The sequence below is a fragment of the Oncorhynchus clarkii genome, chromosome 2 (assembly GCF_045791955.1).
Source record: "Oncorhynchus clarkii lewisi isolate Uvic-CL-2024 chromosome 2, UVic_Ocla_1.0, whole genome shotgun sequence".
Lineage (NCBI taxonomy): Eukaryota > Metazoa > Chordata > Actinopteri > Salmoniformes > Salmonidae > Oncorhynchus > Oncorhynchus clarkii.
The window spans coordinates 11,667,027-11,678,569 of NC_092148.1; the positions used below are offsets into that span (position 1 = coordinate 11,667,027).

Below are 11,543 nucleotides of genomic sequence, written 5' to 3' on the forward strand. Positions count from 1 at the left end.
TCCACTGTCTGAATGAGTTGGATGACCATTCTTTAGTGGAGGAGATCCAAAGGCACCTGGGATCGGGAATTCTCTCTAAGGCCAAACGTTCACCTGCAGAGTGGTCAGCTCTGGTCTTTGTGTTGCTGACCCCAGAAGAGATGCTGGATATTTTCGACCTGAGAAAATACTCTGGTTCGGAGGAGGGTCTGCTGAGGCTGCTGCCAGTGGTCAAAGCCTCCAGAGTAGTGCTGTAAGTACTGTGAAACCTCAAATGTATTTATAAAAAAATATTTATGTACTGTAAGAGAAGCAATCTCACGTTGTTATAATGTCTTATTTCATATCTCCATACTAGTTTCGAATGTATCACTAGTCACTTCAAACAATGCCACTTTATATAATGTTTACATACCCTACATTACTCATCTCATATGTATATACTGTACTCTATACCATCTACTGCATCTTGCCTATGCCGTTCGGCCATCGCTCACCCATATATTTATATGTACATATTCTTATTCATTCCTTTACACTTCTGTGTATAAGGTAGTTGTTGTGAAATTGTTAGGTTAGATTACTCGTTGGATATTACTGCATTGTCGGAACTAGAAGCACAAGCATTTCCCTACACTCGCATTAACATCTGCTAAAAATGTGTACGTGACCAATAAAATGTGATTTTGATTTGAATGATCTGTTGAAGTAAAGTTTTTTACCAGTTTCGTTACTCCATGGTTGATTTCTTTCCACCTATCAGTTTTAAGTCTTCAGCATTATTTTTGTCATACATTTTCCTTTGAGATCAAAACAGAGATACAATTACTGTAGTTTGTGACACTGACACACCTAGGTAGACTCTATATTACTGTAATGGCATATTATTTGTAATCAGAAGCTTGTGTAGCTAATTTTATTTACAATGACGGCCTACCCCAGCCAACCCGGACCAATTGTGCACCACCCTATGGGACTCCCAATCACAGCCGGATGTGATTCAGTCTGGATTTGAATCAGGGACTGTAGTGACGCCTCTTGCACTGAGATGCAGTGCCTTAAACCACTGCACCACTCATGCCCTCAAATTAAAGCCATGTTTTTGTCTTCATTTCTTATTCAGACTGATGAGTTACAACCTGACAGAAAAATGCTGTGAAGCACTGGCCTCTTCTCTCAGCTCCTCTCAACTGAGAACGCTGAACCTGAATGATAATGATCTGCAGGATTCAGGAGTGAAGCTGCTCTCTGGTGGACTGAGGAGTCCACACTGTAAACTGGAAGTTCTTACGTGTGTACAATTGGAGTGTAAAGTATTAGGTGACATAACACATTTTTAATACACATTGTATGTTTGCATGTGAATGAATTGTCATAATGTCTTAATAACTTTGTGAAATCATTTGTCAACTGAATACCGGTGATCATATTTGACATGGGGTGCAACTATGCCACTAGGTGAGTCCAAATCCTTCATTGAATGTTCTCTTACTGTAGTTTGTTATTATATGGGATCACAGAGGAAGGCTGTGCTTCCTTGACCTTGGTTCCGAGTTCAAACCCCTCACACCTGAGAGAGCTAAATCTGGACTACAGTCACATAGGAGACTCAGGAGTGAAGATCCTCTCTGCTGCACTGGAGCATCCAGACTGTAATGTAAAACTCAGGTAGAAATACAATGTGTGGATGTAAAATTGGTATTTTAGTTAAATAAGGTACGTGTACAAATCATTGATTGCTCCTGACAGTTCTAGAACAGTATAGCCCTCCTGTTAAGGTGTGTATTTTCCACACTGAACTTCAAACACATGCTGTTTGTGTCACTGTGAATCTCTAATGCAGAGCACTGGTTAAAATCTGTCCTGAAGAAATGTAGGTGTGTAATCATGTTTGTTGTATAGACCTGACCATCACAAAAACACACACACAGTGAGTTAAGAGATCACATTTAGAAGGAGGTATTTTGTGAACTCCCTTGTCAGTTATTTCATTAATAAATAGTAAATTGGATCTCATGATCAAGATCAATCAAACATATTTGTCAAAACTACACTAAAAACATATAATTATTTGTAATGTAATTCGTCAATCGGTCTCCCCCATCAGATGCCTATGAGCTGACACTGGACCCAAACACAGCTCACAGACGCCTCTCCGTCTGAGGGGAACTTAACGGAGACGGGAGACAGAGGAGAAACCGTATCCTGATCACCCAGACAGAATTCAATGCTGGTCACAGGTTTTGTCTAGACAGAGGAGCAACCATATCCAGATTAGAGTTGCTGTTATCCAATATATGTATGATATAGGCTACTGCACAGTACGCACGACAGACAAACATAAAAGCCCATAGATGTAGCTAGCTATATGCTCTCTTAGGTAAATAAATTAAACTAGTGTGAACTGTTTACTGTACTGTATTATACTGTATTATATGGGCTGGAATTACGCACATTGTTCAAACCACGATAAAGCAGAAGAGAACATGCGATTCGTGTGCAGCACATGCGGCCTACAAAGTTACAAGTATAGGCTAAAGAATTTGATTTAAATTTTGAAATATAATAGGGCCTATTTGTATACCTAGTAGGCTGACGCATATATACCTTTCATAATATTCCCCTAATGTTATTAGCCTACTTCCTCTTTCTCTATTGTTGCTTCATTCCTTCATCGCTTTCAACAGTTCAATTAAATACTTTTCGTTGTCCTTATCTTCATCATTCTAATGACATCCATTAATAATATTGGACTAGAATTAGAAACAGAATGCTTGCACTTCTCTTCACGAAGATTGAATGGTCATGATTCCGAATAAATAACTGATATAGCCTACCGCTATCGCGCCCATTTGCTCTTCTTTCAAACTACCCGTGAGTTCTATTGGCTGTTGTATTTAGCAATCATAAACATATAATGCCCAGCAATGTATTTTAGTCTAGTTTTTCCTGCATGGGATTGGAAGAGCTAAGGAGCGTTTTTTAAGGAGAGGTCAGCGGAGCACAGGTGTGTGCGTACTGTAAATTAGACTCTTACTATGCACAACCCATTATTAATTAGCTAAATATAAGGCTATTACTGCATTGAATGTATTACCTGAAAGAGGTAGGCTAGGACATATATATATAGGGCTATATATCAATCTAGAACAAGATGATCTATTTTGGATGCAATTTGAATGGAGTTGATAGAGAGAACAAGACTGCGAGAGAGTGCTCGCGCGTGCACTGATACAATGCAATGATGTTTGAGTGATAGGATGTTTTAAAACTACAGCTGCAATTGAAAAAAAGTATAATCTTTCAAATTAAAAAACAAGGTGACGCCCGAAAGCCAGATGGACGGGCATTCGCTCTTTATATTACTGTAGCATAGGCTATGCTGCAACAACTGCACGCCTCACGTTGACATGATGAAATGATAGTTCTAAATGCATTGTGAACAGCGCTCTATACTGAGATAGGATGTCTGTCCCCACCTTGAGTGTTGATTCATCATACAGACGCCGTAGAGAAGACCGATTTAGACATTGCATATAATTTAACAGTTCCATTTCACGCGATGCTGTTCATATAAATGATTTATTATAATTTACTGGTTTCTCACAGTTATTTATCCCGGGAAAGGGGAGTGGTTTTGGGGCAGTAAATCTCGGTAACCGGGCTCCAGCCATTCAACCCTAATCCTGTTCACCCAGACAGATTTCAACGCAGGCTAAAGATTTTGTGTAGTCCTCAGGTTTTTCATATTGGGTTTTGTTATTGGGAGGTAGAGTGGCATGGGACAGAAATTATAGGAATCACCAGGGGCGCAATTGTCACTGGGGAGGGGGGGACTGGAACGTGATAAAAAAAACGAGGCAATGGTGTGGTTTAGGAGTGTCCTCTGGTATATTTACCCACCTGTGGACTTTAAAAACAGATCCACTGAGTCCCTCTACCCAGGGGTTTGTGTTTCTGTGGACTCCATACTAGTGTCCTGTAACCTGGCAAAACACCATAGTCCTCAAGGGATCTGTGAATATTTGAAATGTTTTAAAAACGTTGCAACATCAATTCATGTCATCTCCTCAATTCATCTGATTATATTCCAAAAATAATGTGATACTAGTGATGCATCATATGGCAGGTATAAGAAAGGTGGCTTTTCTCACAGCTCCAAAAAAAGTTATCCAACATTGTTATCCAATATATCACAGTTCAGTTTCCTCTCTTAACTCTCAACTCAAAAGTGTGCATGCAGAATCTAACAGCTATATAATCACTCTGTCCATCCTTATCTTCTCTCCACTGCCACAGAGAAGAGCTCCTTCCTCTGTCCTCAATATGCTGATACCCCCTCCAGTTTGTCAGAGATCCCCTGCTACAGCCCAGGAGCGCATCCTCAGGCTGGGAAACGTACCAGCCCTGTCAGAGCCTGAACAGAATGCTATAGAACAGTTTTACATTCTTCATTATTGTATTCGTTACGTTACTCTGAGGACTATGTCCTCTGAATCTGTGGGGAAGTGTTGTAATCCATACATTTATAACAGTGTAAATAATCTATAAAAGTATTATATTTGATTGTAGCACGCCTTGATTTTATAGCCATTAATTATGAGTGATTTACACAGATGTACACAATAGATAAGTACAGGTTTTATGGTGTTGGTAGCATGCTGTACTACAGTACTTATCTTACTAAAGACATTCATAAAGCTAACACTAAATATATTTATGAAGATTTGTACCATATTTCTAAAGTGTGTTGTCTCTTCCTCTCTATCACTAAAAGGAGGTGTAGCTTGGCGTAGTGCAGTACCAGTGATGTTCTGTACACTGTATCTGGTTTTATCTTACTAAATAACTTCCTGAAGCTAACACTGTGGTGTCCCGTGTCCTTTTTAATCCAGCATTGTACCAACGTTTAAAGTGCATGAAATGTGTAGAGTTAATGTCCAACTACTGGTAGGCTATCTCAGTGTACAGTACAAGAGATTATTTGTGAAAACTCATGTGCTATAGTCTGTATGAGCTATTATTCATTCAATTGAATGTTTTTCTTCCAATTGTGGTTAATCATGAGTACATTTCATTGAACATATAATTCTACTTTTAACTCCCTTTAGATTTTGACTTGGGTCTGTCAGACACAAACACAGCACAGAGAAATAGTTTGACATGTTTATTCACAGAAACAAACACCTGTTACAAGTATAAAAAAACACCACTGAAACACAAACACACTGAGTCCTTTATATGTCAGCACACGCTAAGAATAGACTAAAATACTGTGGAAATAGAAATGGTGGAAAAGTCATTTAAAATGCGTAAAAGAGAAATGTGATATTGAATATAAAATTCAGTCTTTAGTCACATAATATAATAAGAGACTACTGATATAAAAAAACAACAAAGCAAAACCTGCTTTAAAACTTTAAAAACTTTAAGCTTTACAAAATGTTCTGTGTGGCTCAGTTGGTAGGGGATGGCATTTGCAACACCATGGTTGTGGGTTTGATTCCCACTGGGGGCAAGATCAAAAACACAAGACATGTGTACACTTAATACTGTAAGCTGCTCTGGATAAGAGTGTCTGCTAAATAACACACACAAATGAAGCACCAAAAATACGATTAGCAAAGAGGAACAGGTCAACTGTTGTCTCTTCTAGTTACCCGACTCAAACTATCTGTTTGTGAGATCTATTTGAAAGTCATCTTTGAATAAACTCGTGTGTGTGTGTGTGTGTGTGTGTGTGTGTGTGTGTGTGTGTGTGTGTGTGTGTGTGTGTGTGTGTGTGTGTGTGTGTGTGTGTGTGTGTGTGTGTGTGTGTGTTACACACTCTCATTCCCCTCCTCATAGTTGGGTCCAGGTGAAATGATGATGTCACCATAAGGTTCATCCTGCTGCACACAGAGTCTCCTGGCAGTTACCATCTCTGTAGAGAACACACACACACACCTGACTGTTATACACACAAACACACACACACATCTGCATTGTCTTACCCAGTAGGGTCCAGAATGAGTGAGTGACACTACTGCGTTGGGCCAGTGGGGGCAGCAGAGAGTGGAACAGCACCCCTTCATGATCCTCAAGAGGCTCTGTCACTGCGCTAGAGAAACACACAGAAAGAGGCGGAGTGAGTTTTTTAGAAGAAGAAATAAAACAGAAGAATAAATAAAAACAGAAGAAGAAATAAAAACAGAAGAAGAAATAAAACAGAAGAAGAAATAAAAACAGAAGAAGAAATAAAAACAGAAGAAGAAATAAAACAGAAGAATAAATAAAAACAGAAGAAGAAATAAAAACAGAAGAAGAAATAAAACAGAAGAAGAAATAAAACAGAAGAATAAATAAAAACAGAAGAAGAAATAAAAACAGAAGAAGAAATAAAAACAGAAGAAGAAATAAAAACAGAAGAAGAAATAAAAACAGAAGAAGAAATAAAACAGAAGAATAAATAAAAACAGAAGAAGAAATAAAACAGAAGAAGAAATAAAACAGAAGAATAAATAAAAACAGAAGAAGAAATAAAAACAGAAGAAGAAATAAAAACAGAAGAAGAAATAAAACAGAAGAATAAATAAAAACAGAAGAAGAAATAAAACAGAAGAAGAAATAAAACAGAGGAAGAAATAAAACAGAAGAAATAAAACAGAGGAAGAAATAAAACAGAAGAATAAATAAAACTATAATTTGATGATATAATAGCTAGATTATTACTCTTGTAGCTCTGCTGATAAGTCATCCATAGGTATGTCCTCTGCCTCTCTCTCCAGCGGTCCCTCGCCCTCCTCTGGAATGTCCTTCAGTTTGGACACAGACCTGGGGACAGGAGACCTGAACACAACACAATATGACATTATCAGGTGTCAACTGTGTGTGTAGAAATGGTGGAACACAATTGCAGTTGCACACAATATACAACTCTCTTCCTCCCCTCTTCTCCTCCCTCTTTTCTCACCCTCTGCTCTCGGGTGTGTCCAGGGGGGGGGTCTCCCGGGACATGTCTCTATCAGAGACCTCCAGGGACAGCGGAGACCGAGCTGGAGGAACACACAGAGTTAACATCTATTGTGAGATGGAGAGGGTGTACTGTCGGCGAGATGACCAAGCACACGTCCCTTAGCCTTATATGAATGATCTATGGAATGATACTACAGTATTGTAATATCTTACTGGAAACATCATGCTGGGACAGGCCAGACTCTGCCAACTCTCTAGGTACCTACACACACACACACACACACACACACACACACACACACACACACACACACACACACACACACACACACACACACACACACACACACACACACACACACACACACACACACACAGGGATAATTGTCGATATCATCATTGTCCAGTTATTAGGTGCACACGTGTAGTCACCTAAAAAACAGTTTGATCCCGCCTCACCTCTTTTGAGCTGAGCTCTCCCTCCTGCTCTCTGTCTCCCTCCTCCTTTGCCTTCATCACTCTCTCTTTATCCCTCTCTCTCTCTGACTCCGAGTCTGTCTCTGTCCTCCCTACCAGCAGGGCGGAGCCAGTGAGCGCTGTGACAATCGCCACCCGTTTCCATGGCAACAGCAGCTCTGGAGGGAGGGCTGAGGAGGAATGGAGACCTAACATTATCTCTGTGTTGATTGAAGGCTGTTAAACAGTGAGAAAGAGAGAGTATGAGTGTTGATACTCACTGGTGCATGGGTTACCAAGGAGATCAACTGGAGACACTGTTCTCTTAGAGGGACCACTGATTACAACCTGGAACACACACACATCTTACTTACTCTCACACTTTCACTAATTGATTGACTTGTTTATGAATACTTTGTTAATTATTACAGTTTTGAGTGTATAGTTCAAATGTGTGTGTGTGTGTGGGGGTGTGTGTGTGTACCAGGGGCCTGGTCTGTATGAGAGTGTTGTCTATCTGTTGCTGCAGTGCCTCCTGGGATATCTGTGTTTCCTGGTCGATGAAGAGCAGCTGCCTCCTACGAGGTTGCTTCACTGGGGGAGTAACATCCTGTAGGGTGGGGCTATCTCTCCATCTCCCTCTCTCTCTAGCCATCCCTCGCTCCTCTGGTTCACCAGGTGTGGAAGGGGGCAGAGGGACAGACACTGGTGTCCTCTCCTCTGCGAGTGCGGCAGGCATCTCCATGGGCAGCTCTGTCTCCTCGCCAGGCAGCACAGTGGGGTCCTCGCTGGATAGGGTGGTATACGGCAGTCTGACAGAGGAGACAGCGGGAACCAAAGTTACTGTGTGTGTGTGAGTGAGTGTGTGTGTCTGTGTCAGTTTATATTAACCTACCCAATAAGGGATCCAATGACATCTCTCCTCCTCTCTATCGCTTCTGCTCTTTCTACTTCTTGTTCACTTTCTCCCTCTCTCTCCAAGTCCCCTTCTCCCACAGATTCTCCTTCTCTCTCCCTCTCTTCTCTCTCTGGGCCCCTCTCTCGCTCTGCCTCCATCTCTCCTGAAACACATACTCATTTTTAACTCTGCCCTGTGTATAGGGGGCAGGGACAGAGGATAATTTACCTGTCACTCACCCTCTGGGAAGTGATCTAATTGGTCCATTAGCAAGTCAATCATCCCCATGTTTTGATGTGTGACCTCAGCGAGCTCCACCCCTTCAAACTGCCAGCGAGAGAGTTAGGAATAGGGAGAGATGGTTTGATTGGAAAGTGAGTTTGATTGACAGCTGTTCTGACTGACAGGCATACCTCTGCTGAGGGGATGGTGACGGGTTCAGTCTCTATCAGAGTGATGGAGTCTGGAGACGCTGTGATACCTGGAAACACAATGGATTACCATTTAACTCATGACCACTCTTCCTTTTCTCCACTCCCCTTAATGTAGTAAACTCCCCCCTCCTCCCCCACCCTCCTCTCTCACCGTCCTGAGGGGGAGTACCTGGACTCAGAAGCAGGGGGCGCTCAGGAGTGGATTCTCTCCTAAACTCTCCACCCAGCTGACAGACAAGAAGAGGAACAAGAGATTAGAGAAAGACAAGATGTGTCACACACACACACACACACACACACACACACACACACACACACACACACAGTCATTTGAGACACTGTCCGATGTACCTGTATTAGTGTGTTAGGGCTGGGCATGGTGTACCCAGAATGTATTTCTCCAAAGAAGGGGTTCGCTGCCCACTCACTTTCCTCCAGGAGAGACAACACGTCAGGGAGAGAAAGAGTGTGTCTGCGTGAGAGAGAGCGAGAGAGAGAGATCCTAATTTATGGCAGCCATTTGTGTCAGTGCACTCGCCAGACGCCTCTCTCTCCACCAGGAAGAACATGAGACTTGAGAAACTGGCTTTGTTGTACCCACCTATCAGACTCATCCACATCGATCATCTGGGCGGTTCTGGTCTTGGCTAGTCTGTCCAGAATGTGCTGGATCTCCTCTGGAAACACACACACTACAGGTCAGAGGTCATAACTCTCCTGTCACCCTACAGGTCAGAGGTCATAACTCTCCTGTCACACTCCTGTCTTTTCCACACCTTCTATTCTCCCCTACATGCATAATCCCTCTCTCCAACCTTCTCTTTTCCTACTCACTCCCCCTCTCCTTCCCCTTTCCCCTCCCTCTTACCCAGGAGCATCCCACACTGGCGGTGGTAGACGATGATGACACCATATTGGAGCTGGGAGGAGAGGTAGAGGGAGAAACGGGGGCGGGGCAATCCCGGCAGAGGGGGCGGGACTCGCACCAGCACATAGTCCATGATGTCATTACTGTAGATGCACAACAAATGGGAAATGGCATGATGGCATCAGTGTAGACTGCTATAGCACAGGGCTCAGAAAGGAATGATTAAAAACAAAATGTAACCGTGCCCTATATTTATATATGTTTTCAATTGTAGAACACTAATGATAGCTTTACACGAAAGCAAAAGTTTTTCAATGACTAACAGGCAAAGGCAAACCCTCTCTTACCATGTTCGTTGGACATTGACTTTCAGGAAATCTTTTTGTGGGATCTTTATCCCTTTGGTGGCAGCCAACCTACAATCACCACACAACAGATGGACATTCCCATCATTACAGACAAATGGATATCAGCAATCAGATAGCTGGCCTGCCTTGCTTCTACTCTGTTTCACTGCGCTGATATGGAAAAAACACTGGAAGCGGTGTGATTGGACAGTAATGTCGACCGGAAACCTCTGAAGGGCTCTGACTGGACAAAAGTTGCAGAGCGAGGGCTAGCGGATTACGAGGCTGGCGTGGAAATCAAACTTCTCTTTCAAGCTTTCAGACTGAAGATCTCTCCCTTCTTCTCTAATAATTACCGAGACGTTTAAACGTTTTTCATTTCATGCGTCTCAGTTTAATTCTAGAGCGGCATTCATTGATGTGTATCTGTTGACAATGAGAAGAGCACAAATATTTATTTATGTTTCCTATGTGTTTACCTGGTCTATCATTGTTATGTCTGGTTGTTGCACCTGTTCTCCTTTACATGACCCCAGACACTAGCAGCTAGATTTAACTAAATTAGAAATATCAGAAAATGATTTTAGATAAATAGGATAGGCCTAACTAATATTATAATAGTGTTACATTATTATAATAGAGTTATAATTGTGTCTTATTCATTGCAAGATAGGCCTACTACATTCATCTTTCATGAAGTAGTCTAGGCTGATTTAGCAATTGATCATACACTAGGCTAGGTAGACATGATAAGCAGGTAATAGTCTAAATAGGCTATGCCGTGGAGCTCGTGTAGGATTATGAAAAAGTTACAAAAACATAATGAGAATCGAATGATCTATTATCCCCATAGGTCATTAAAATTGTCCCTTCATCCAAATGAAACGGTTCTAGCCGAAATATCAAATATCAACCGCAATCTTATAGCAACTGGCCTACTCACCATATTGTGGAGAAGCACCCTGTGTGACGATTCAAAACGCTTGGGGAGAAAAACATGACTGGTTCCTTACAAATTAACGAGCTAAATAAATCTAACTTTTAATTGAAATATTGAATGTAAACCGTTAGGCCTATGTCTGAAATAGCATTTATTTGTACTGACTGATCTGACCAAGTGGATTTAGGGAAATAATGTATCTGATGCATATACACTATCACAGCTGCCAATGAGAACCGCAGCAAAGAACTGACAGAAATAAATGTGTTCGTTTTGCATGGCCTGGTACCCCGGATTTCGCATATTTTAGATCATTCCATTGGTCCTAAAGAGAAATATCCTATTACCAAGTGCACCGGGCCATGCAAAACGAATACGCCCTTTTACAGACACGGTTTACCATCGTCTGGCTCTTAACCAATAGACTGGTCGGACACCTGTTGACCTACTGAAGTGATGGGCATTAGGGGAATCGCATTTTACTCATCATATTTTCAATGAATGTGAATATTATGAACGTTGAAGTTTAATATGAACGTTGAAGTTAAACCACATTTATCAAACCCCGACTCATTAAGGAAAATCTTTTTGATCTTTTAATAACTGAAAATATTTTTTGGAGCATTATCTCATTCAACGATGGAAAGCAGCATTTATTTTTCCCTTG

At 41.3% G+C, this 11,543-nt stretch overlaps 1 protein-coding gene and 1 long non-coding RNA gene across 2 annotated transcripts; one reads left to right on the plus strand and one right to left on the minus strand.

The window, feature by feature from the left end:
* Positions 1 to 1,209: 1,209 nt before the first annotated feature.
* LOC139379390 (uncharacterized) lies at positions 1,210 to 2,805 on the plus strand. The gene is made up of 3 exons (XR_011628381.1): positions 1,210 to 1,299; positions 1,477 to 1,647; positions 2,087 to 2,805. It is a non-coding gene; the product is annotated as an uncharacterized lncRNA (long non-coding RNA).
* Positions 2,806 to 5,798: 2,993 nt separating this feature from the next.
* On the minus strand, positions 5,799 to 10,935 carry LOC139379398 (meiotic recombination protein REC8 homolog). Its single transcript, XM_071122207.1, is given in 17 exon segments — positions 5,799 to 5,902; positions 5,973 to 6,079; positions 6,700 to 6,807; positions 6,932 to 7,013; positions 7,147 to 7,195; positions 7,393 to 7,580; positions 7,671 to 7,737; positions 7,874 to 8,201; positions 8,285 to 8,433; positions 8,516 to 8,614; positions 8,701 to 8,768; positions 8,873 to 8,948; positions 9,073 to 9,193; positions 9,323 to 9,398; positions 9,590 to 9,732; positions 9,937 to 10,005; positions 10,880 to 10,935. Coding segments are annotated over 17 exon segments (1,890 nt in total).
* Between the last annotated feature and the right edge of the window lie 608 nt (positions 10,936 to 11,543).